The sequence below is a fragment of the Numida meleagris genome, chromosome 7, assembly GCF_002078875.1.
Source record: "Numida meleagris isolate 19003 breed g44 Domestic line chromosome 7, NumMel1.0, whole genome shotgun sequence".
In the NCBI taxonomy this organism is placed as follows: domain Eukaryota; kingdom Metazoa; phylum Chordata; class Aves; order Galliformes; family Numididae; genus Numida; species Numida meleagris.
In genome coordinates this window covers 15154354-15179608 of record NC_034415.1, presented here as the reverse complement: position 1 = coordinate 15179608, position 25255 = coordinate 15154354, and the positions used below count along the sequence as shown (strand labels likewise).

Here is a 25255-nt window from a genome sequence, read left to right as displayed (position 1 = left end):
TAAATGAAGAAAGCCCTTGCTAGTTTCTTACTATCCAAAGCTGTCTAGAGGGAGCAGAGAGTCTTGCCTGGTCTCGTGGCACGGGGTTTAGGCAGGTCTCTCCAGTGCGGGGACAGCTGCCACTATCCACGGATCCAGCAGAGGGAAGTGTTGTTCTAAAATACCCACCCCCACTATAAGAGTCTTATAAACTGCAAGTCACAGTATTGCACCAGCAGATCAATGATCTGGAAATCTCATGCCTATGAAATATGTGATTTATAAATTCTCAGAAGAAGACAAAGAAGCTTTAGCAAATGCCAGAAAGAGCAAGCATGATAATAATCAGGATTTTCCAGGGACTGAAATGAAATTATCTATAGATCTTCGGAGCTTAAATGTTTTTTATTCTCTTTTGGAGAGCAAATGTTTGTGTGGCATTTTAGAGATTAAAGGGTTATGATCTGATAGTTTGTGCTTCAGCTAACCATGAAGCTGTAGCCTTTCATATCAAAAGATGGGATCTTGAGAAACAGATGGTCAGAAATGCACTTGGTGATCACAAGGCATGTTGTCATAGAAAGCTTTATTCAAAAAGGTCTGGCTTTGTTTCAGGTAACTGCTTCCAGAGCAGTTGTCATTCATGATGCTGTTGCTCCCACAACTCCAAGCAGTACTGGAGGGGTAAAAGTCAAGTATAATGTCATCTTTGTGAAAGAATGTTCAATTAGAAATATTTTAAAGTGAAATTTCAATGACAAATGTTACCCTTCTAAGTATATGATGCTCTGCTATGTAGCTTTGTCTTTCTTATTCCATCAGATTTCCCAGAATTGTGTGAGTGCAGGGACTGAACTGCATAGTCAAGACACCCATTAGTCATGCCAAGCATAGCATTTGAAACTGTTACTTTTGAAGTTCAAAGCTGGTTTTGTAACATCGTCAAGTTAAGAAAGATCAGGGGATGGCATGATACGTGAAATGAAACTCTACTTTCCTTAGATGCCAAGGTGTTGTTTTTTTCTGTATCTTATAAATGTCTGTGACAATGGGAAAGAGCATTAGAGCTTGAAGGACATTTTCCTGATAATGCTGCTTGAAAAATATCAGAAGGAACATATCCTAATATAAGAGCATTAGGGTAACCCCCAAAGATGAACTTGATCCACTGGGTTTACAGTCAGGAGCTGCACAGCTGAAAACAGCATTGGTTTTGAGTGGGCGGATAACAGAGTATTCCCATTGCTCAGGTATCATTGCTCAGAGACCTTTGGGGTGTGATGGATGGGTTGAGTGCTCCCTCTGTGGGTCCTCAGGAGCCATTCCGCAGCAGGATAAATAAAACCAAACCTAGAAAGTTAGGTTGTAATGTGTTACTCAAGCAATTAGAACTTCATAACCATTAGGTGAAGTGTTCTGACTTAATATTTTTCCTGTTATTTTTAGCACAACAAAGTGTCCCTGGTTTAATAATTTAATGAAATATGAATTTGTCTTCCTAGCCTATTTGTCAGCCTATTGCTGACAAAAAAAAAAAAAAAAAAAAGTGTGGCAGATCCTTGAGACAGACTTTTCATTTTTAGTAAGGAGAAATAAAGATTATAGAATAAGAATAAGATTAGAGAATAAGATATATTTATTTTGCTCACAGAAAGGGTAAATAGTTCCAATATGGTAAAACAGACTAAATCATTAATCAGGGAAACGCTAGCAGAGCGGGTGATTCATAATGATGATGCAGTCGGCTAAGAAAGATGCAAGTCAGGAGACAAACAGGACTGCTGGCCTAGCTAATGTTTACCAAACTGCAAGAATGATTTTCAGAGAAATGGCAGAAAATGTCTTATGTTACCATCATTGTGATGACAGTAGCGTCTTCTCTGAGGTTAAATTGCCATTAATCAAAGTCTGTCTCCATAAGTAAAAGTTATCAGCCTAAACCAAATACAAAGCGAGTACATTCTGCACCATGCTAACAATATGGCTGCAAACCAGGAAAATAAGCATGCAATTTTTTACGACATACATGTTTGCATTAGCGTACGTTTGGATTAAAGTGCAAGCTTCAGTTTCTTTGTAAGTAGTTTCACTTTAGGCTCAACTGCAATGTTTGAGTTCCAAAATGTTTTTGCACAAGAGTATATTATATTTTAATAGTCCTTTTAAAAGCTGAAACTAATAGTAATATCTACACATGTACTCAATATGATTTGGAAATTATTTTCACAAAGATTTGTGCCAATGCTGTTTAAATGAAGGGAGTTTTGTACAGGTATGAGGAAAAGGATTGTTTTGGATATAGATCTTTTGATGTGAAGCTTATGACAAGACAAGTGGCAAACATTTTATAGCAGAATGTAAGGAATATAATTATACTGTAACTCGAATTTTGACTAGATATTTGCAGTGGAGTTGCTAAGAATGAAAATACTGTGGGAAAATTACTTGAGTAGATTCAGCTGTTTGCGTGCATGACTAAGAGGAGGTAGAAACAACACATTTGTCCCAGGTATTTGTAGAAATCAAGGTAGAACTCCAATTTTTCTTCTGGGCTTCATGCATTTACCCCAGCAGAAGCAGCCTTCGCAGACTTGCTTGAGAGAGGGAATCAGCTGACAGCTGGAGAAAGAGGAAGCAGGAAAGTCAAATGAACTTCTGGTGGTTTTTAAGGTGTTGTGTGTACTAGTGACTTTTCTTTTAATGTTATCTGTTTTTCACTGGAGCTAAAAAGCCAAAGAAGGGCCTTGCCATGCAGTGTGATGGCTTTTGGTCCTCCCTTTCATATAGGAGGATGCTCACTGGGTGTGTCTGACCACAACAACAGCGCTGGAGCGCTGCAGCGTATGCAGCAGTGGGAGAACTCAAGCTCGCTTTGTGCACGCTATTCATTTTTTTGGTTTAATTATCGCGGCAGGCGAAGGTTGTTTTCTCACCTCTTTCACCTCCCGCTTTTACCCCCCTCCGTTGGTGTGAACAGCGGGGATCCCGCCGCCGCTAAGCCGTCTCCCCAGCCCTAGCCAGGCCTCGGAATGAGGCTCTCATCGCCCCCGGCCGCTTCTGCCCCGTGTGGCCATCCCAACCCCGACCAGCCCTACAGGGCAGCGGGCGCAACTCGAGGCGGTGCGGGGAAGGGGGCAGCCTGGGCGGAGCCTCGAGGTGCCGCGGCTGCCGTGCCGGGTGGGCCGCAGGTGCGCGACGAGGGGCGGGCCGGGCGCGGCGGCGCTTTTGTCCGCCGGAGCCGCCTCCCCGCCCCGCGGCCAGTCAGCGGTTCCGCCGCACGCGCCCCATTGGCCGGCGCTGGCGGTAACGTGACGGCGGGGCGGGGCCGGAGCCGAGAAGTGCCGGTTGGAGCCGGTGCCTCGCGCCGCGTTGCGGGCTGCTGCGTGGACGGGGCGCGCTGCCGCGCGGCGCTGCGCACCGCGCCGGGCGGGAGGCAGGAGGAGGGGGGGTGAGGCGCTGCGGACAGGTAAGCGGGGGGCGGCCGTCTCCGGTAGCGCGATGTCTTCGCTGGCCGGGAAGAGCGGGACGGAGCGGAGCCGCCTAGGGCGTCGTGCAGCTCCCTCGGCGAGCGCGCGGCTCGCCTACCGCCCGCCTGCGGGGTTGGGCCCCACGAGACGCCCGGCGCCGCCCGCCCGCGGGGCTGCCGCCCTTCCTCGGCCGCGCGCTGCAGCAGCGCTCACCTGCCCGCCCCGCGGGCCGCCGGGATGGGTGCGGACCGGCCCTAGGGGTCGGGGCGCCGGTCCGTGCCTGCCGCGGGGTGGGGCCGGGAGAAGAGCGCTACTCCGCTTTGCGTAACGGCGGCTGCACGTGTCCTCGGGTGACCGCGAACGCGGGTTGCCCTCTGCTTCCTTCCCCTTCTTCGTGCCGGCACGGCCCAGGTGCGGCGTCACCTGCACCCGCGGGGCCGCTGCCTGCCCTCGGGCAGCTCGGAGCTGCGGCCTGCCCGTGCGGGGCCCCCCGCGCCCTGTTTCGGGCTGCTTGGTTCCTTCTTCCACACCCGGTGCTTCCGTTCCCTATCCCCAGCAGCGCGCTGCTCCCGTGTTCTTACACCGTGGTACTTGCTTATCCTCGGACCGGGTAGGTTTGGTGGTGCAAGGCTGACTTTATGCTGGTCTGCTCTGTGGTGGAACTGAGGCAGCTCTCTGGCTCCAATTAGGACTTTGTGGCGAGCACTGCAGTCGGCCGTTTCAGTAGGAGCAAGGAAAGCATTGAAGCTGTTTTCCCTGAAGCTTAACTTTTATACAGAGGTTGTCCTCAGTGATGCCGGTCAGGTAACTAACTGTGTTTGAACTAATGCCTAGTGTGGGCATTTGAAGTACTTTTGAGGTAATGGTAGAACAAGGTGGGAGCTGTGTGGTCATTTGTGATTTCAAGCATTGATGCTCTGAGTTCTGTTGGCTCTTTGCTTTCCTCACCAGTTTGCTGGAGCGATAAGAAGAGGTACCGGCCACTTCCTAGTGTCTCAGTGTTCTTCCTTCTGTACCTTCTCGGCAGTGAGGGTATTTGGTCACAGCGTTATTGGTGTGAGTCCTTAAACTCTTAAGGAGATGCTCCAAAGGCTTAAGGATTGCAGTCCTATAGGTTATTGCTCATAAAATTTGCTGTGTGGTGTTTATGTATGTGGTGTGTTCTTCTTTCACCCTGTGACACTGAGCTGGTAGGAGGATGGTGGAGTTTCCCACTATGCAGTGCTTTCCCTCTGTAGGTGCAGTGCTAACCAGTGCAAGGGATGTGGCAGGTGGGCGGGAAGGGAGGCTGTGGCGTTGAGCCAGCAGCCAGGATTGGGTACTCCTTCTCTGAAGTGTTTTCCCCTGTGTACTAAAATGTTTTGTTGTAACTAGAGAACAAAACCTGAGTTTAGCATATATTTTACGCAGTAAAAGTATTTTACACAGTAACCTAGTTTCAATTTCAGTAGGATTTGTGTAATTCATAGAAACTTGCATGTTTGTTCCCTCGCACTCCTGAGAAACAAGAGTTGCTAGTCTGATATCGCTATTCTTACTCGTTTTTAGGAAGATGGGATTCTCATCGAGAAGAAAAAGAAAATTGCCTTTTGTCTCTCTCCAGTTACTAATACGACTGCTCTCTGAAGTTGTGAAAACATGTTGAGTAGATTTTAGACAGGGAGCAGTAGTGCTGAAGAGACATCGATCAGTAATTCAGCATTATGAAATGAACCTCATAGAGCAGTATATCACTGCCAAAGAAGTGTTTTTGTAGTGGATTTCATGAATGGAGGGGAGAGGGAGGAAGGAAGCCTCATGTTCCCTTAGAGGTAGTGAAGGAGGCTGTGGCTCCAGTAATACTACTACAGCGTACAATACCTACTGCTAAAGCCATAAAGCTTTACTCAGCTAGGATTAGAAATGGGTATTTAATGTGCCTAAGGGGATACAGCGTGCTTTATGCTGGTCTCCATTGTCTGTTTCACGCTGTTATCTGTATCCTCTGCACCAACCTGTTGGGCTCTATTTGTTGTTCCTGTAGGCATCCTCATAGCAGCTGTTCAGCTCGTCTTGCAAATAGTGTTACTTTGCCAGTTGCTCTTGCAGTTCTTTTTTAAGAAGTTAGAGATAATTTGTCTGTATAACCAGAGCAGCAATGTAGAAGGGCAGAGAGTGTAAAGTGGAATTAATATCTGAATGTTTAAAATTGCTGTAGTGTTAATGTTTAAGTGGGATAGATTATATGTTACTTTAGGAACAGATGCATTTCTCTTGATTTGCTAATTAACAAATGATTCGCTTGATTCTTCTTAACTGGTGACAAGTTATGGTATGGCCTGTCTAGTATAAGCTTGTGTTCTGTGTGGGGTGAGTGCAGAGCAACATATCACAAGCTTGTAACTGTGCTCTGTGGTAGCTGCTAGAAGCAGCTGAGAGGCTGTGGCCTTCATTTTGTTCTCCCTGCCATCACCATGTGGGCGGTCAGTCTCATTAATGTCAGAAAGCTTGTTATGAGTCACGTGATCTGAAGTTACTGATAACTAAATGGCATACTTGTATGCACTGTATTGTGTATGTGTTCCAGTAGCAGTCTTGCTATGCAGACTTCGTTTTATTATAGTTATACTTGGATTTTTTTATTCTTTTTCCCAAAAGTTGTTAGTATGCTATAAGCTGGATTCAGATTCTAACTAGTTGAAATCAGATTGTAATTCAATACTGAACTAAAGTTTCAGAATACATATTGATGGTTTTCTACATTAGTTAAAACTTACTAGTATGAGAAGATGGATTTCTGGTGGGGTAGTACACTGAAAAGAAGGTAGACAACACAGCTCTCAACAAAGCTATTGCAAATGTGTCTGGTGTGTAATACGGGCATGCTCTCCTGCAGTGTACACCAGAGAGGGTTCTGGGGCCTTTCAACAGTCGGAAGGGGATTGTGGAAAGAACTCATAATGGAGTGTCTTCCATTTAACTCTTACTAGTGGCATTTGGTTTCAAAATATCATGTTCACACACCCTGAATTCAGTTATGTGAGTGCACTCTTATGAGCAGTACTCAACTGCTCTGTATGTTCTATTATTGTAAACTGGAATGCAGTTTTTCCATACATAAATTGAGGATTTAGCTCACTGGGAGAAACTGGAGAAAATGCCAGTAAGGAATCTAGCGGTACCAATAAAGAATACAGTAATAAAGCAATCTGGTTTTATTGGTTCTGTTAGTAGGCTTAGGACGTTGTTTTGGATTGTTGTGTTACAAACACTATTTACTTGTTTGGGAGATGCTTACCTGAATTGTGGTTTTAGTTTCATATGGAAGCTAAGCTTCAGTTTTGTGGCATAACAGCCACAAAGCTGTGGCCCTGTAGTTCATTCAGGCTTAATGAGCGACATCGATTTTAAAGCTCTTATTCAAAAACCCAGGAAATGTAACCCTTGATTTCCCAGACCTTACTGCCTTAGTTTTCTGGGGAAAATACTGTTATTCTGTGAGTAGTTCAGGTTTTTGGATACTTATGCAGATGTGTTATGGTAGATGAAATTCTCCATGCAAAAGTAGACATCTACTGAGCTGGAATTTGAGAACTACAAACTTGGACTCTAATGCTAACGTATTTTTCCTTTAACCTAATTCATTCCAGTGAATGTTGTAGTGCAGTCTGGCATATTTAAAGAGGGGGGGCACTTGAAAAACTAACAAATGGTGTGTTTCCACACCATATTTAAATTATTAACAATAGTGATGATCTATCACTCATATCATTTTCCATAACAAATGGAAATGTGAAAGTGATTATTGCTTTGTCAGTGCCTTTGCAATGCAGAAAAACTGTTTTCTGAGTAAATGTCTTTTATTAAACATTAACATTACTTAAATACTAACTTCGCAGTGACACTGACTCAAAGTCAGGAAAGCACCAAAACTTTGCTTATTTGCTTATTGACATATCCTGTCTCACTTTGAGTGCTTTACTGAACTGGAGTTGTTGAGCAGTGCCTGCTTTGCTTGCAGCTGTTGCCCGGTTTCTTATAGACAGTGGGCTGGAGTTTTTTTACTTCAGAGCACTTATTGACTGAAGTGATGGTAAATCTTGACTTGATGTTATTGCATTTTGCTTCCTACTGAGAAGTGGTTTTTGTTCTTGTAGTAAAGCTGTCTGGAAGAAAAGTACTTGCCACTTTCTAGGTCTTTTTAGACAGTCTGCTCATAAAGAGGTTTTGGAGCATGGAGGACTACATAGTTGAGTTGGATGGGAAGTATAAAGAGTACATTTAATTACTGAGCTAACTTTGTGTTTGTTCAGTTATCAAAGCAGGATTACTGCTGTTTTACTGTAGCATTCAATCCTGATCACTTGTACTTTGTTCTGAAACAGCATTGTTCTAGAAGATGCTTCTGGTAGGTAAGGTTAGTGCTGCATTTAACTCTCACGATTGTGTGTGGATGTGTTCTCAAACTGTACTTCTGCATAGTACATGCAATGTGGCAGTGAGTCCTTCAATCTTTTTATTAAAAGAAAAAAAATAGCTGGTTGCTTTGTCCAATTTATAAGTACGTAACACAAAGTAATAGAAACAGATGATAGGAGGTAGGGATTACTGTGCACAGCATGCTTCCTGCTGGAGGGTTAGTAAAACATATTCCGCTTCCATTTCAGGGGAATCAAAATTATACTGTATTATGACTAGAATCAATACAAAACTATTTTTGAGATCAGGCAAGGATGATAACAAAGATATCTGTTTGACCCTACTGGGAGTAATAATAGCATGTGTGATTCCAGCTCTGTCAGAACTTAACAGAACCTAGTGTACCGTCCAGAATCACCAGATTATCTAGTAGTATGCCACATTTAAATATTTCATAAAGAATGTGAGAAATAGCACTATGATTTTACAGTTGAAAAACTTGAGATAGAGAAATAAAATGCTGAGTAGCTCTATGCAGGTCAAATCAGAGGTAAACATGCCTATTAAATGGGCTGTGTGTGGTTACTGTGTGAGAAAGCAGCTTGTGATCTAGGCAAATAATGTAGAATGGAGATTCTGAATATCTAAATACAATGAATTTCAATACTCTGCTTTTAGCAAAACTGGCAAGATTTCCTACCATATACAGGATGTTGTCCACCTCCATCTTGATCTCAGCTCAGGGCTGCTTAAGTCCTTATAGGCCCTTTAGCTGAAAGTATCAAATCAGAATATGAACATGCTTTAGTTAATGCATCAGTACCTGTGGTGTTACATTACAGTTTTGCCTCACTATAGCAGCGCGACATCCTTGAGGACTGCAAAACTGACCCTGTACTTACCTGACTTCTTGAGTGGGATTTGTAGTGTGCTTTGTTCTGCTGGAACAGTGGTGCTGCTCCTGCTAGTTGGATGACTAATTCAGAGCTGGTGCAGGTGTGTACACATACTCCATTGTTGTCCCTTCTGGAACCAGTGAAACACTAGTTGCCCAGACAGTGGTGGATGTCCTGTCCTTGTAGACGTTCAGGGTCAGGCTGGACTGTGCACTGGTCTCTGTGCAGCCTGATCAAACTGTAGGTGTCCCTCTTCATGGCAAGAGAGGTGAACTATAGATGATCTTTAAAGGTCCCTTCCAACTCAAATGATTCTGTGATAATGTTTCCTTATTCTAGACTGTTTCCAGTGAGGTTACAGGAATCATCTTGGATACTTCTAGGATCACTGGCCATTTATGATTTTACAAAGAATCAGTTTATTGGGAAGTACACTGAAAATGGAAGAGCATCTATGTGCAATTCCCTGCCTTTTCCCTGAGGGAAGATGGTCTTTAGTTAAATGGTCCTAACTGTTTTTTGCAGCTGGCTCCTCTTTTACTGCTCACGAAGACTGAAGATGATAACCTATACAATAATTAAAAATCTCCCGGTAGAGAAACCTTGTAGCATTTAAGTAATGAATATTCTCTAGCACTTTCTTAGCATACTTTGCTTTCTGACACCCTGAATGTAGCAGCACAGTGAATAGACATCATGACTATCTGTCTGACTTCTGGAAACCATGAGGATAAAAAATAATTTTCTATTGTAGCACTTATCTTGGTATGCAGAGTTAAGTAGATACTCTTGACTTCCTTTAGAATGCTGGAGGGATAGTGCTGATACCATTGTTTTATGGTTATGTATTCATATTTCTCAGCATGAAGAAGACCCAAGAATGTGGTTATGAGAATAAAAAGGCACTAAAAGTGAACTTGGAAGTCTAATTTAATGTAGCTGGAAGATATCTGACTCAGTACTAGTCATGTTGGTACTGAGATGAAAGACTTAGTGTGCTGAGTAAGGTGCTTTCTGAGAAAGTTATAAAATGTACAGCATGCCATAGATATCAATCTCAGTCTAGGCATGTTGGGATTGCTTTTGGTATAATCTTGCTTAGAATTAAGAGCCAAGGAGACTTTTTATACTTACCGCTTCAAACTTGCCCAAAGATTTCTTTGGAAGCCAGAATTAAGAACTATTTGTAGTTCTGGCACAATTTCTGTTTTCAACATTGCTGTACTGATTTCAAAACTTGTGAGACATGGGGAATCAGCGAAGGAGGGCTATTCTTTTTAGGTATAATTTGAGAGTGTAGTCAGTGCTACTTGCCTTACACCTTCCATGGCATGTATAGGCAACTATGTTTGACAGTGTGACACACCTGCAGTCATCTCTGGAGAGAGTTATCTCCTCCTGCACTGGTTTGGGTAAACATTAGCTGAGCACAGGTGGATTGTGTCTGTCCTGAGAAGGCAGATGTATTTCCCACCCCTGGTATTCTCACTCATCTTTCTTCTATACTAGAAAGCCAGATTCCCTTAGTTTATTTGCTTGGACTCTGTGAAATATCATTTATAATGCCTTTTTATCAGAGCTAGCACTAGAAAGAACAGTATAGATAACCTCACATCCCACTGGAGGCTGGAAACTCCACGTTATGTAGCACCAAATGATATTACCTAATTTCAGTCATTCCAACTGTTATAGAATTTTCTTCCAAGAAAATAACTGTGCAGAATTTCTATGGTCAGGCAGGAAGGATGTTCACAGGAGAACTTTTTGCTGCTGCTCTTGATAAAGACAAGGACGTGCAGGTGGTGTAATTGCCAGTACCAAGTGGGAGCTGCCTGTGGACTCTGTTACCATGAGCTAAGATTATCCTGTGGCCAAAAGATTGGCACAGTGCTGGCTGAAGGGTGCTCTGGGTGTACAGCATACCAGGTCTGGGCCTGCTAATGAGCTTGAGTGGATCCAGAGCTCCCTGGTGTGCAATGGTCTGCCAGTCTGCAGAGCTACAGCTTCTTATATTCCCTTTAAAAAAAAAAAAAGCCTTATGGAAATCTTTCCAGTTATTTTTCATGCTTGAAAGGGTTTTGCTGTGTTTCTTTAGGAATCACCAAGCAGACTCTTGATGGTAGAGCTTTAAGTGCCTGATTGTTTTAAGATTGTAATATCTATGTGAAGTTTTGGCACATTACTTTAAATTCCTTTTTAATGGAGAGCACATGAAGCATTACAAGTGCTTGAAGAAATGGAAATTAATGGAATTAAAAAAAAAAAAAAAAAACACTTAATGGAGAACAGTGCTAGATTTTTCCCTGAGAAAAACATTAAGTAAGTTGGTAAAATTGTTACTTAAATGTTAGGGAGAAACAAAATGTGAGTTTATCTTTTGAGTTCTTTGTACAGCCAACACAACAAAGCTCTGTTTCTTTCATGTTTATGGCAATCAATATTTCAGATGCTAGTAAGCTTAATAAAAGATGCAAATTAATATATTTGAAGTTTAAAAGAATTAAAATGCTGTGAACACAAGCAGAAAATAAATCCAGTCTAGCAAAGTGACTGCATACCATTTGGCTGAAAATTTACGTTAATGTGTCCTTAAGGAAAAAGGAGGCCCCAATACTATAATATTTATCTGTGTAGTGGAAACCCTTCCTCTGTCATGTTTGTATCCTTGCCTGATATAAAATTAATGTATTTTTTTAAATATACATATCTGAGTTTGTAAGTAGTGCTGATCCACTAAAGCTGTACAAACTGTTGCTCACGACTAGAAAACTATATTAGAGTTGGTTCACTTGAGATTCTGCTTGGTTTGGTAGGGACTTTGGGAAGCACCATGACTGGTGGGAAAATATCACTATGAAGCGATACCTGCCCAGAGTGCAGAAAGTTTGCTTTCAAAAAGGTCAGTCACTTTGATGCAATGACTTGCCAAACAGGCAAAGCTGGTGTACTTCTTTCTCATTTCACTTTAGTTTTCTTACTATCGGGTGGCTTGTCCATTCAGCTTTAACATACTATCCAGAAACCTAGCTCTTTACTTACTTGCCGGTTTTTTCTTAGTTTTGTTTTGCAGTGATTTTTGTGTAGGCTGCTTCTCATCGACTATTTGGTGTTGAGCTTGGACTGAAGCTGGGTAGTTGCATTTTTATTTTTAGGTTGTATGCCTAGATGTTCCTCAGTAGTTCATGCCTTCCTAGGAGCATAGGTTGTGACCTCTTTTAGCTAGAAGGCAGTCCACAGCATCTTGAACTTGTCTTGATGGCTGGGAAAGTGCTACTATTAAAGGTGGAGTGTGCACATCTGAATCTGAGTTTGTGTTTTAAATTGCTGTCCAACCTAGACTACTATGAAATTAAAAGTACTGACTTTTTCTAAATGTACATATACTTTAGCTTTGCAATACTTTTATAATCAAGTTTAACCCTCAGAATATTTAACTTGGTTTCCTCCTACCATGCATCCCTGAGAATTAAACTCAATTAACTTGAAGCTCTTTGGCAGTGTTCAGAGATGTGGCTCATTGTCATGTGGCCTACAGGTCTGTAATTTGAACTACGTGTGTAACCAGAATGCTTGAAGATGAACCAGCCCCCTGGCAGGTTTTTGACCAGTAACATAATTTACTACCACAGACTAATTCTTTACTGGCCTTGTTTAAGGAAAGCTGATTTTATCTTTGCATATTGGTGGCATTTAAGGAGAAGTTAACAACATATGGCTTGAGGAAGATAGTGGTCTTTCCTAGAGTGCTGCAGTGTTGCTTGGAAATGCACAATGTGATGTAACTAGTCCTACTTACATTTCAATAATAAGTCTTCTGCTTGTAAAGCAAATCAAATTAGAATGAAGCTTACTTCCCATTTAGATTAGACTGCAAGATAAAGTATCTTGCTTGTGTTAACTGTACCAGAGGAAGGAAGTAGTAAAAATCAAGAATGATTCTGAGTTTAGGTGAAGCTGTCTACAGGATATTTTTTCCAGGTGCTCAAAGGCCTTCTATGTTGAACCTAGGAATGTTCAGTCTTCTGGATAGTTGGGAGAACTATTCACAGTATCCTTGCCAAGTTGCATGCTAATCTAGTTTCCCAGCTTGCTACAAGAATGGTAGCGGTAGTGCTGGATAGTAGTTGCTGAATTCTGCAAAGCTTTTATATCAGCTCATGCGCTGTGCAGTTAACTGAAGCAGTAGCAGAGGAGGAGGGTAACCCATGAAATAAAAATGGAAGCTTAGCGTAATTTACTAAATTTTAATTTACTAAAAACATGGTTGCATTTTCTTTGAGAAATGAATGGGCCAAATAGCCTTATGTAAGCACCCTTCTCTAGGGAGAAAGGATTGCTTCCCAAGCAGCATAAGATGTTCCACATGTAATGTTCAGCAGTACTGTCCTGATCACGGGAGTGTTTAGGAACTGGTTAATCCATACACAGATGGTTGGGATTGCCTTTGGTTGTGGTTAAGATCTTGGACTGAAAGATCTTTAGGTTTTTAACAGTTTGAAAAGTTGATGTGGAAAACATAACTCCATTGTTATAGTGAACCAGTAGACTTGAACACCCTGTGCTTCTAGGATGGTTTTTGAGGAGTTTGGGAATGTCTTCAGGCTTATTTTGAATACAAAAGGATAATCACTTGTACAAGTTTAATCATTGTGATCTCTTCAGAAAGAACTGGAAAGAAGCTTTCTCTAATCTTGTTTGCATGTTGTTTTGTGTTCAGAGGAATACATTTGCAAAGCTACAATCCCCATTTAACAGATCCGAAAACTAAGTTTTCATGTGCACACAGGTGGTCAAAGTACATGTTCTAGAAGGCCATATATCAAATATAATGCTTGAGTTGAGATCACTTGTCAATAGGAGGCTGAAACTGAAAGAAGCTGCAGATGTCAGATTCTCTAAAGATTATGTGTAGCAGTCTCATTCTTCGTGAAGTCAGAGCTGCTCCGGAACTTTCCCAGTACCTGGGCTTTTTGTTGGTTAGGGACACTTGAAGAAGGAAATGGTGGCATACCAACAGAAGGGGACGTTTTAACCAAATAACATGTTCTAGGTGATGGGTATGGATGGGTATGGTTTTCCTTTGAGAATATTCATGAGGATTTATTTATTCTAGGGTCACCGGGATACCTGTTGAAGTATACTTTAGTTGTATAAATCTATTAACTCAGTGTCAGAAACAACAGTCAAATACTTAATGCTACACTGGTTTTGTAAATTGTTTATAGATAAAGCCTCCTGTAAGATAATAGCTTTTGTAGCCCATTTTTGTTTGGGGAGGAGAAAAGTTGTCCCTAACTGATTGTGTCTAAAATCATGTAAGCAGTAACCCAATGACAGAGTAATACATTAAGAAACCTTTTTAGGAGGAGAGGTTTCTGGTGGTAATAGACATTTTTCAAAATGGTAGCCTCATATTTCTATTCTAGATTTGTTTCTCTTTATTGAATTTGTAACTATGAAGTAAATAAAAATTGCCTAGATATTAGTGAATGTGATTGCTTTGTTTTTATGGCCTCAGGCATGGTTCTAGTCTGGGGTAACTCCTGAAGTCATCACTTAGCCTGGGGCTATTTTTCTATGTCTCATCTTCTGAGAAAGAGTGCCAATTGAATTTGGCCACTTTGAAAAGCTTTTATAGCTTTGATATGGGTTGAAAGCTGCTGGAGATGAGAATCATCAAACCCATTACACTTCAGCGTTATTCCATTTGTTTAGTCACTCTTGGTATACAGATGGGATCAGAAAGAAAACTGTCTTGAGCAAAATTATCATTAATAATTCACATTTGTGTTACGCTTGTATATAGACTGTATTTCTTCTATAGGAAAGCTTTTGTATACCTGTAATTGTACATGTGCTTCATCAGGAAGTTCTAAAAAGCAGTCATTAAGAAGACCAGAGTTCAAGTATCTAAACACTTAATATGGAGATGCTCACTTTGTGCTAGGAAATGTTTCAAAACTACAGTGAGAACACAGCCTTCTTTCTAGGATATGCCATAGGGACTAGCAAGTTGAACTTGGAGGCAGGGAGGTGACAAAGCACTTTACAGAAACAGACCTTAAAAAATTACAAGGGTCAGTCTCAAATTGAGTTCTTGGTCTGCTTACACACAAACTACTTCAGAACATTATGGCATTTACTGAAGAAATCCGGGGTTATGCTTATACTCAAGTACATATTTAATAAGTTAAATTCTGTATTTTTCTTAATGTAACTTGAAAAGAATAACAAACCAAAAACATTAACCAGTGTTAAAGACAGTAGTATAACTTAACTGTTTTATCATACCCTGAATTCTGTAACTAATATTAAACAAGAGTCGTACTTATTCCCTAAAATGGGCTTGTTATCAAGAGAGTTTTCTTTGTATGAAAATAACACGTGTGCCTTAAAGTGTATTACTTGTAACTTTCACCAATAAGTGCTTAATTGTAAAAGCAGTTTCTTAAAATGTTATCTGCTCAGCCCCCTGATAAGGTGCGTATGTTCTCCAGGAAATTGAGTACTCCCATTCTCATGGTAATTTGACTTTTCACACTGCTTTAAAGTCTCACCTAATTCTGTGATCTTGGCTTTTCCAGACGTTTTCTTTGTTATGTGTATTTAAAAAAAAAAAAAACTAATTTACAGGTGTGTTTTTGCAAGTTGAGCTGCAGTGAATGAAGAAATTTCTTTCCAGCTGTGGTTAGAGGATCTCAGCATTAGGATTAGTAACTGTGTAAATACAAAAACATTTTAGCTGAAATGGCTTTTAACACTTACACAGCAGTGACAAGGAGTGTTACTTCATCTCTGCTTCAGGAGAAGTAGCTCTCAGATGGTGACTATTTGACAGAGATGGTATTTGAAATTGTTATAGCTAGAGCTTTTGCTTATTGAAAGTTAGCTGTCTAAAACAGTGCTATAGACAGTTCTGAACTGTTGTTGTAATACTCAGTTACTGGGATCCAAATGTTTCATAATCTGATGATACCTTATTTCTCTCCAGGGGCATATTATTACCATCCTGTCCTTCTTCAGCTGCTTTCCCTTGAGTGGGCCTGGTAAGTTTCTGCATTTTCTTAAGTAGCCTTGTCAAAACAAGAAGGATTAATTTGGTTTTGGCCATTCGTCTCCCTTTGAATGTGAATGTAGGATAAGAATGTGGTTTTGCCTTAGACCTGCTGTTTGTATTATTATAGCTGCTAGTCAGCTCTGTTTACTGGAATTGAAAATTGCATAAGAATACATTAAGAAAAATACAGTACATTACCATTCCTTGTTATCTGTACTGCTTAACAAATTTTTAGTAAGTTTGCCTCAAAACTGGTAGTGTCTGTGGTATTGTGATTGGCAGTGGACAATTGTTTGTTTGATTAGTTTGTTTCAGAAAGTAAAGGGCTCTGGTTCTGAGAAACTTACCTTTCTGCCAAACCTTGGCATATCAAAAATGACTGAATTCTATTTCTGAAGTCTTGCATGGCTTTTTAAAATTTTCTTGTAGTTATTTGGTCAAAAAATGACTTCCCAGTGAAATAGCGCTAGCTGTAGGCTTTTCTCATTTTTGGTGTGATGGGGCAAGACTTTGACTTTACATTCTAGATTATCTTGTCTGAGTGTGCTCAATTCCATAGCACACTCTACAGTTCTGTAGCAATGCAGAGCTTAACAGATCCTGATGTGTGCAGTAAGGCAGAAGTTGTGATGAAAGCTGAAATGTTTGCTCTGTATTTTAATGACTTCACCTAAATAAAGTATACTCAATGCTTTTCCAACCAGAATGAAGACAAATGTGAAGATGGCATGTCCAAGGAATTTTAAAAGGTGTAGACCTCCTGACTGAGAGGTGCTGTGTATTTTATTCTTTTTAATAAAGTAAGTATGAATCAGGCCTATGCTGCTAGGGGTTAAATGTGCCTGTTTTATGTATATAACGTACACACTTATACATGGATATATGACAATAACGGACAATTTGTGTTAGAAAGCTACACTTTCATCAGTATACTTAACTGTTCTGATGGGAGAAGTCTGGGAGTTTTATATAAGACATGTAAAGCAAAACTGCTGTTTTGAGGGTTATTTATTCCTTATTTTTTACTAATTGGATGGAGTGATTTAATCCAGTATAAAATCCTAAATTACAAGAGTAGTTACGTTGCCTTTTTTAATTTTTATGAAAGAAATAACTTAAACAGAAGGATTGCTAGTAGTATCTCAGGTACTACTTCAACTCCTACCTGCTTATTTATTTTACCCAAATGTTTGATCAAAACACTTGCCCTGATTTCTTTTGGTAGTTTCATTCTTTAAGTTTTTTGCATTTCAAGTAACTCTCCCTGGAAAATAAAAATGAGATCATGGCGAGGGTTAAGTGCCAGGAGTTCTTAGATCCTTTTGCTATTACTGTGGGTGCTAAACAAATGTTGTGTTACATGCACAAATCATGAAAACAGTCATAAGTTTCAAGAGTTTAATGGTGAGATAAATGGTATTTAACAATTCTCTAAGGATGTCTTTTCTTTTTTCCTCTACCAGCTGCTGTTCTCTCACAGGTGAAAGTCATGATCACGCTAACAGAACTCAAATACTTAGCAGATGCCCAGTCATCCTACCACATACTAAAACCATGGTGGGATGTCTTCTGGTATTACCTCACCATGATAATGCTGCTAGTTGCTGTGCTTGCTGGGGCTCTCCAGCTTACTCAAACCAGAGTGCTGTGTTGTCTTCCTTGCAAGCTAGAATTTGACAATCATTGTGCCGTGCCTTGGGATTTAATTAAAACCAACCTTAACATGTCTGCTAGTTCTACAGCACAGATAATCATCCCACTTAAAATACAGAATGATCTCCATCGGCAGCAGTATTCCTATATTGATGCAGTATGTTATGAGAGACAGCTTCATTGGTTTGCCAAATTTTTTCCATACCTAGTGCTTCTGCATACCTTTATTTTTGCAGCTTGCAGTAATTTCTGGCTTTACTATCCTAGTACAAGTTCCAGGCTTGAGCACTTTGTAGCTATTCTTCAGAAGTGTTTTGATTCTCCATGGACAACACGTGCCCTCTCAGAAACAGTTGCTGAGCAGTCTGTGAGGAAGTTGCCGATAGCCAAATCAAAAGCAGTGATTTCATCACCTGGGAGTTCAGTAGATGTAGGTGCCAGCAGACAGTCTCTGCCATATACACAACCTGGCCTGGAAACAACTGGAAGAGAAAATTCCTCAAGTGTTCTTGACAAAAAAGAAGGAGAACAAGCTAAAGCTATATTTGAAAAAGTGAAGAAATTCAGAGTGCATGTTGAAGAGAAGGATGTCATATATAGAGTGTACATGAAACAGATCATAGTCAAAGTCATTGTGTTTGTAGTAATAATAATTTATGTTCCCTATTATTTATCCTTTATTAAACTTGAACTTGATTGCATAGTTAATGTACAAGCCTTTACAGGCTATAAAAGGTACCAGTGTGTTTATTCACTAGCAGAAATTTTTAAAGTTTTGGCTTCATTTTATGTTGTTTTGGTGATCTTCTATGGCTTAACTTGTACATATAGTTTGTGGTGGATGTTAAGAAGCTCACTTAAGCAATATTCTTTTGAGAAGTTGAGAGAGAAAAGTAACTACAGTGATATACCTGATGTAAAGAATGACTTCGCATTTATTCTCCACTTGGCAGATCAGTATGATCCTCTTTATTCCCAGCGATTCTCAATATTCTTGTCTGATTTGAGTGAAAACAAACTGAAACAGATAAATCTGAACAATGAATGGTCAGTGGAAAAACTGAAAAATAAGCTAGTAAGAAATTCGCAGGACAAGGTTGAACTTCACCTTTTCATGTTAAGTGGTCTTCCAGACAGTGTCTTCGAATTGACAGAAATAGAAGTCCTAAGCTTGGAACTTATTCCTGAAGCAAAACTTCCTTCAGCTGTGACCCAGCTAGTCAGTCTCAAAGAACTCAACGTTTATCATTCATCAGTAACTATGGATTATCCAGCAATGAGCTTTTTAGAAGAAAATCTGAAAACATTGCGTCTGAAATCTAGTGAGATGGGAAGAATCCCATTTTGGGTCTTTCATCTGAAAAACCTAAAAGAATTGTGCTTAACAGGATATTTCATGCTAGACCATCACAACTCCATTTACAACGAAAGCTTTCAGGGGCTGAAAAATCTGAGATCAATTCACTTAAAAAACAACCTTTCTCGCATACCTCAAGTGGTTACAGATCTGCCTTCTTTGCAACACTTATCTATCAACAATGAGGGGAATAAACTCATAGTGCTGAATAATTTGAAGAAGCTTGTGCACTTGAGAACCTTGGAATTAATCTGCTGTGATCTAGAGCGCATTCCCCATTCCATTTTTACCCTAAACAACTTGCATGAAATTGACTTAAGAGAAAATAATCTCAGAACAGTGGAAGAAATCATTAGTTTTCAACATCTTAAGAACTTGTCTTGCTTAAAATTGTGGCACAACAGCATTTCGTATGTCCCAGTGCAAATTGGTGCATTATCAAACCTGGAACAATTGTATCTAAATTACAATAATATTAAAAATGTTCCATTGCAGCTGTTTCTTTGCAAAAAGTTACAATATTTGGATCTTAGCTATAATAAGCTAACCTCCATCCCTGAAGAAATCGGTTATCTGACCAATCTACAGTACTTGGCTCTGACTAAAAACCATGTAAGTAGAACTTTGAATTACTACTTAATAATTTAAAAAATATATTGACTTCACATTCCTTCTGTAGCAGTTTCTGGTTCAAAGTGCTTTTTTGGTGCTCATGGTTAAAATAAACTCGGTAAAGCTGAAAGAAGGTGGTACTTGTTTAATCACTAGAACCTTGGTGTCATCAAAGCTTGTTTAATACTGAGTAAGTACCACCTTGGTCTTGTAGTGGTTTAAGGGCTCTGATCCATAAGCCAGGGTAGTACAGGCTGGGTGGATGCTGAAATGTACCTTCTGCTCCTTACAGTTGACTCTCCTGTGTACCATTTTAATGGAAATTAGCAGTGTTACCTTTTTACGTTGATGTGTCAAAGTGAAAGCTTGGCAAATCAGCACCTGGTTTGTGAGCAACATGGCTGTCTGGTTGGGAGGAGGGAAATAACTATGCCTGGTAAACTCATCAGCAGTGCTAAGCTGACTGGCTCATTATTGTAGGGTCCAGGTTTGACTTAAGACCTCTCTTCAAGTTTAGAACTGTTTTCACTGGTGAGATTGGTTTTAGATGTTAATGTCAATAACATGGATTGGGACTAATTACCACTGTGCTGTGTGGATAACCGCTTCCACGGGTTTCGCAACACTGGAGCTGCTAATGTCTCTCCACAGAATCTGCTTCATCTTCATTAAATGATCCTTAGGAGATGGTAGCCTGTTTATCCTCCCCTGCCACCTGCATGCATCTGTACACACTTGTGAGTGTGCGTGCATGTATATGCTCTCCCTGCCGTGCTTCTGCTTTGACTTCTGCCAGTAGCTAAACATCTTCATAACAAAGCAGCTATATGAAAACACTGAAGTGTTCTCAGGCACTTTCTCACATAACAATAAAACATTTAGTTATCCCTTTCTGTATCCTTCCATAAACTAAGAGCTTTCTTACCCTAAAATAAAATGGGGAAATGTGAGAATGTGCAACTCTGTGGGTGTTAATAAATTTTAATGTACGTTATTTTTCTTTCCTCTTTCTAGATTGAAATGCTGCCTGATAGACTGTTTCAGTGCAAAAAGCTGCAGTTTCTTCTTCTGGGAAATAACAGTCTGATGAATTTGTCCCCTTGTGTGGGCCAGCTACTGAATCTTGTTCACTTAGAGCTCATTGGAAACTATCTTGAATCACTTCCTGCTGAACTGGAAGAATGTCAGTTCCTAAAACGTAGTAGTCTAATTGTGGAAGAAAGGTTGTTAAAAACACTCCCACCTCGTGTAAGAGATCGCTTGCAGACCAGCTCAGATAAGTGCTAAGCTTGAACTGAAGCTCTGCATCAGTGCATCCTGTAAGCCTTCTTGCTTAATACTCTCTAAAGAGTTGTATAGATGGAGAGAGTAGCAGTTTACAGATTAGTCTTAAATGCATTGAACAGAGTTGATTGTATTGAAAGAAAAACATATTTAAACTCAAACAAAAAATATAGCCTTTGACAGGTAATCATTTGTTTAGAAAATCTGAAATATGAATTGCTGGTTGGGTTCTACTGGTTGAAATAATGTGGTTAAATGCTTATGTATTGGAATGGAAGAGTTGATTGCCTGGCTATCATGAGTTTGTATATACTTTCTTTCCTATAAGGAATTTTTTTCTGTTGGTAGTGATAATTTTAAACAGTTTCAACTCCTGCCATATGAGGCCTAAGAACTGTCTGAAATTAGTTTCTAAATGTGAACTCTTCACTAATTTAGAATGTTAAATAAAAAATCTGAACTTTTTGAGCAATTCAATTGCATGGGATATACTGAAAATCTTTTTCACACTACCTTAATTTTTGAAGGTTTTTGACGAGTACTGAGTGTTAGTTCTATAGTTGTGGAAGATGCCATTTAAATCCTGCTATTAAAGCCAGTTGGACAATAATACCTGAAACCAGTTTCAGTATTTTGTCTTAAAGATAGTAAGTACAAAATAAAATATTGCCTAGAAATTGGAAAGAATCAGAACAATCTGGAATAAGTGTTGTGCATGTGTACTAGTCAAATTTTACATACCGATCATAGCTAAAGTTGGCAAACAGCACAAGATTATAAAGTTGTCTGCTGTATGTTGTGAGCATCCCAAATGTTAGTGTAATGTATGTTGCTATTCAATATTTTTCAGTAGTCTCTCATTTACTGACTGCCTCAATGCCACTTCTCTGTGCCCAGTTATGATATTTTGGTGGCTGGGGAGAGAATGAAAGAGGTTTGCATTAGGGACTGAAAGACACAGTTAGCACAAACCAAATAATCACATAGTTCATAAGTACTTGAGAAGAAAAAATAAGAGTTATGAGCTTTGTATCTTCTAGGCATGGAATAATTTCATAAATTACAGTGATGAAATGAGTTCATATGCCATCCTTAATGCTTCCAACACTGGATGGAAATAAAATGGTTCCTGACTTTATTCATTCTTCTACTGTGCGCTGTTTTATTGTATTTGAAGACTTAACTCTGCAGACATTTATCATGTTAACTTAAAATGTTCTTCAGTTCTTCCTCTGGTGAGGGGGGAAGGGAGGGAGGAGCATGCTTTCCAAAACCGCAGACTTGAAAACTTCTTGTAGTATATTGAAGTTTTCAAAAGCAGAATCTCAGTTATGGTAAAATTGATGAGGTAAACTGTGTTCTTAATTTCATTTTCATTAAGTGTGCTAGCTATGCATTCTAGTTTGTAAATACAAATAATCACGGATAAGCCAGTTGTAGTACTAGAGTGCTTCTAGTATCTCTTCTTCCCATTTCAGTGTCACTTACATGGAGAGTAAGGTTATTTTAAAAATATCAAAAGCAAATCTGATCAACGTGAAAGTAGGAGATGTCCCTACAGTAGCAGTGCAAGAGGTACGTCTTTATTCACTGTACTGATGGTATTCCAAAGACTTCTGTAGTTAGAACACTTTTCTTCTCAGGGAGCCAACACATTGTAACTTACATTTTATGTAGTTCTAGAAACGTTTAGTGTAAGCTGATTAGTTGTATTTGTGTGCAGATCAATACGGCTGGAGTAGTCTTTCGTAGCATCCACATGCAGCTTTCTCAAACTCTATTTACATCTCATTTTGAGTTGCATAATAGTTCATAGGAATTGATGTGGTTCACAAACAGAGCCAGTTGTGCCAGTCAGAGTACGCTGATATGCACTCCCTGTGGCTGGAGTTTTGTTAATAATTGCAATGGATCCATGTCAGGACTTTGTAACTTAACACTGGAGAATGCTTCATGCCAGAATTTGACACACAGCGCTTACAGCCTAATAATTTTTTTTAAAAAAGATTAACCAAGTGTTTTCTTCAAAGCTTTTTTTGAAATTAGAAAGCTGTGTTGGAAGTTAAATAGGTAAGTGTGTGTATGGCTTTGTCCAATAACTTCAACTTTCTAGTAGTGAATCTGCCCCCTTTGTCAACATGACTGACAGGTGAACAACAATATCAGTGTGCATTTCTGCTATTTCACTATGACAGAACTAGCATAAGCTTTGAAAAGTACTTCACTTCTAAAATGCGTAACCCCCAATCCTTTGAGTAACCAGTAAGAAATGCATGGGTATGCAAGTGTTTTACAGCTTAAGTTGCATTTTTTGTTCAGGCTTATTTTTTTTTTAATCTACACCACCTCAAGAGGATTGGATTTTTTTTACTGTATGCTTGAGTGTTTGCAAGACACCGAGAGAAGCCAGAGAGTTTAATGGCTAGAATCTCCAGCCTTGCTTTTAATCCACAGTGTGCCTTTATTACCCACCATTAAGCGCAATTCTAGTGCTTAGAAGTGAGGATGGAGACAAAAACAACTCTACACTTCATACATTTATTTCAATCATGACCTTAATATTCAATATTTCTTCAAACTGAGGAGGTTTTCAGGGAATTGGTATAAATATACTGTCATAAGCTTTATACAATAAGCAGTGCTGGCATTTAGTCTTTGTATTAACTGATGGCTTCCAATCAAAAAAAGTTTTTCAAGTTGTTTCAGTATTGTGCTGACCCCTGTATTGTGACCTTCCATATTTTGAATGCTTTTTTAAAAAATAAATTTCTTTTTGCATTACAATTCTATGAACTGTTCTTTATTTCCCATATGAGATGGGGTATTTAATGTAAAGCTCAGAAGTCTGCTTCTGGCTATGTATATATTAGCAGGTGTGTCTTCAGGAAAGCATGAAGGAAAAAAAAACAGCAGTGGAAAACTAACACTATGCTCCATTTCCAAGAAGTTCTCGTGTTCTGGGCTAGGACAGAAGCTCCTAGAACCAAGTTTGCATCTTAATAGTTGTTCTGCAAACTACAGGTCATCCATTTCAGTTTTAGGAGCAGAGTAAACATGGAATGCAGCCTGGAATTATACTGGTAGAAGTGGGAAAGCAATGATTCTCTTCCCAGCTTGTCCTATTCAGCTGTCACGCAGCTAAACTGCTAAAAATAATGCTGCTTGTATTAAGTCATGCGTGTGTTTCAAGTACTGCATATGCAGTGAGCTTGAGAATCTCATTTCTCTTGAAATAAAAGGTGCAGCACCTGATGGTTCTCCTTGTGGAAAATTGTAGATTCTTTCTCTGTTCTGAAGAGAAGGAAAAAAAAAAAAGTAATGTGCAAATATTACATGTTCAAGTGCTGGTTTGGGATCTTTTGAAACAAGAACCTTCCTTGCCAGTTTAATGGAACTGTCTCTCTTCCTGGTGATGAAATTAAATATCTGGATCTGTAGAAGCCTGAAACAACAGCAGAAATGAGAATTAATTGCCTCATTTTACTAACATTACCAGAAGTGTTTGTTTTTTGTTTTGTTTCAATAGCTCATAGAAAATTCATTTTAATTAATAAAATAAGGCAATTCCCATTTCTGCTGTTGTTCCAGGCTTCTACAGATCCAGATAATCTGACTTCATGAGAATTTATTGTATTTCTAATGACTTCTTTTGCCAGTATATTTATATCACGCTGACAGACTTCACTGGTGTTTCTGCACTGACTTTCCATCTTTTGAATGTGAACTGAAGTTCTCTATCTGATCCTTTCAAAGTGAATCTTTCCCCCTTCTCTATCTCAGTAGATGCTGGGATTATAGAAAACAATATAGGAGCAGCTGAAATATATTCTAATAGTAAACACATGGCCCCAAATCCTGAAGGCAGTGGGTGCAATCCTATGCATTGATTACATCAGGGATTTTACAGAACTCCGAATATTTCTGTAGATCAGTAATTGACTAAGTTGTCACCTTATTTAGCCTTGTTGGGTGAGTCCTTCTAATGGCACAGTATGTTTTTACCTGGTGTTGAGCTCTGTACTATGTTGATACCCTTCACACCCTGTGGGAAAACAGATATATCTTAGTTGAGAACTAAGGTACAAAAATGATCCCATTCACTCACAGCAGTAAACTAAGGCAATTCCAGCTCTGCAAATCAGTTGCTCTGTGTATGTGTATTGTATCTGGGGGGATGGGGTGAAAAGATTTGCAAGTTTTTGAGCTAGCATCAAGCTAGTTACAACCTGGCTGTTATTGCCAACTAAAAACAAGCTGTCACTGCAGCATACTGTTTAATTCTTAGTGGAGACAATTGGCAGTAGCTTGTGCATCTCAGAAGGTGACTTTCAGTTGAGATGCAGAAACTGCAGCTTACTTGCTGTCATGATGGAGCTGATAGCTAATGCAGACTGGCAGCAGAGGAGGAATTATAATTAACAGATAGGAAAAATTAAGCAGTAATACTACAGTGCTGTCTGCTTGTAGGATACAATAATGTTACTAGAATTCCTGTCTGAAGAAGTCATCATCCTGGCATTACATGAAGAGCTCATCTCTGTTCTCTGCTGCC

The 25255-nt window shown here is 39.7% G+C and overlaps 1 protein-coding gene and 1 long non-coding RNA gene across 3 annotated transcripts; one reads left to right on the top strand and one right to left on the bottom strand.

Annotated features, from left to right (window-relative positions):
- Positions 1593-3230, bottom strand: LOC110402408. The gene is made up of 2 exons (XR_002441070.1): positions 2913-3230; positions 1593-2598 (listed from the first exon to the last, which is right to left on the bottom strand). It is a non-coding gene; the product is annotated as an uncharacterized LOC110402408 (long non-coding RNA).
- LRRC8B (leucine rich repeat containing 8 family member B) lies at positions 3312-21845 on the top strand. Of its 2 annotated transcripts, none has more exons than XM_021404451.1 (5): positions 3312-3445; positions 15732-15786; positions 16502-16597; positions 17261-19419; positions 20434-21845. In XM_021404451.1, the coding sequence occupies exons 4-5, from the start codon at positions 17287-17289 to the stop codon at positions 20704-20706; spliced, it is 2406 nt and encodes an 801-aa protein (XP_021260126.1). In that variant the 5' UTR covers positions 3312-3445; positions 15732-15786; positions 16502-16597; positions 17261-17286; the 3' UTR covers positions 20707-21845. The 2 variants fall into 2 exon arrangements, with proteins under 2 accessions (XP_021260126.1, XP_021260127.1); XM_021404452.1 differs by lacking the exon at positions 3312-3445 and adding an exon at positions 3799-4056.

Bases quoted from the DNA above. Each gene is read 5' to 3' on its own strand.
- LRRC8B (XM_021404451.1), top strand. From the start codon at position 17,287: ATGATCACGCTAACAGAACTCAAATACTTAGCAGATGCCCAGTCATCC. The intron at 19,420-20,433 runs GTAAGTAGAACT...TCCTCTTTCTAG, and splicing joins TGGCTCTGACTAAAAACCAT to ATTGAAATGCTGCCTGATAG.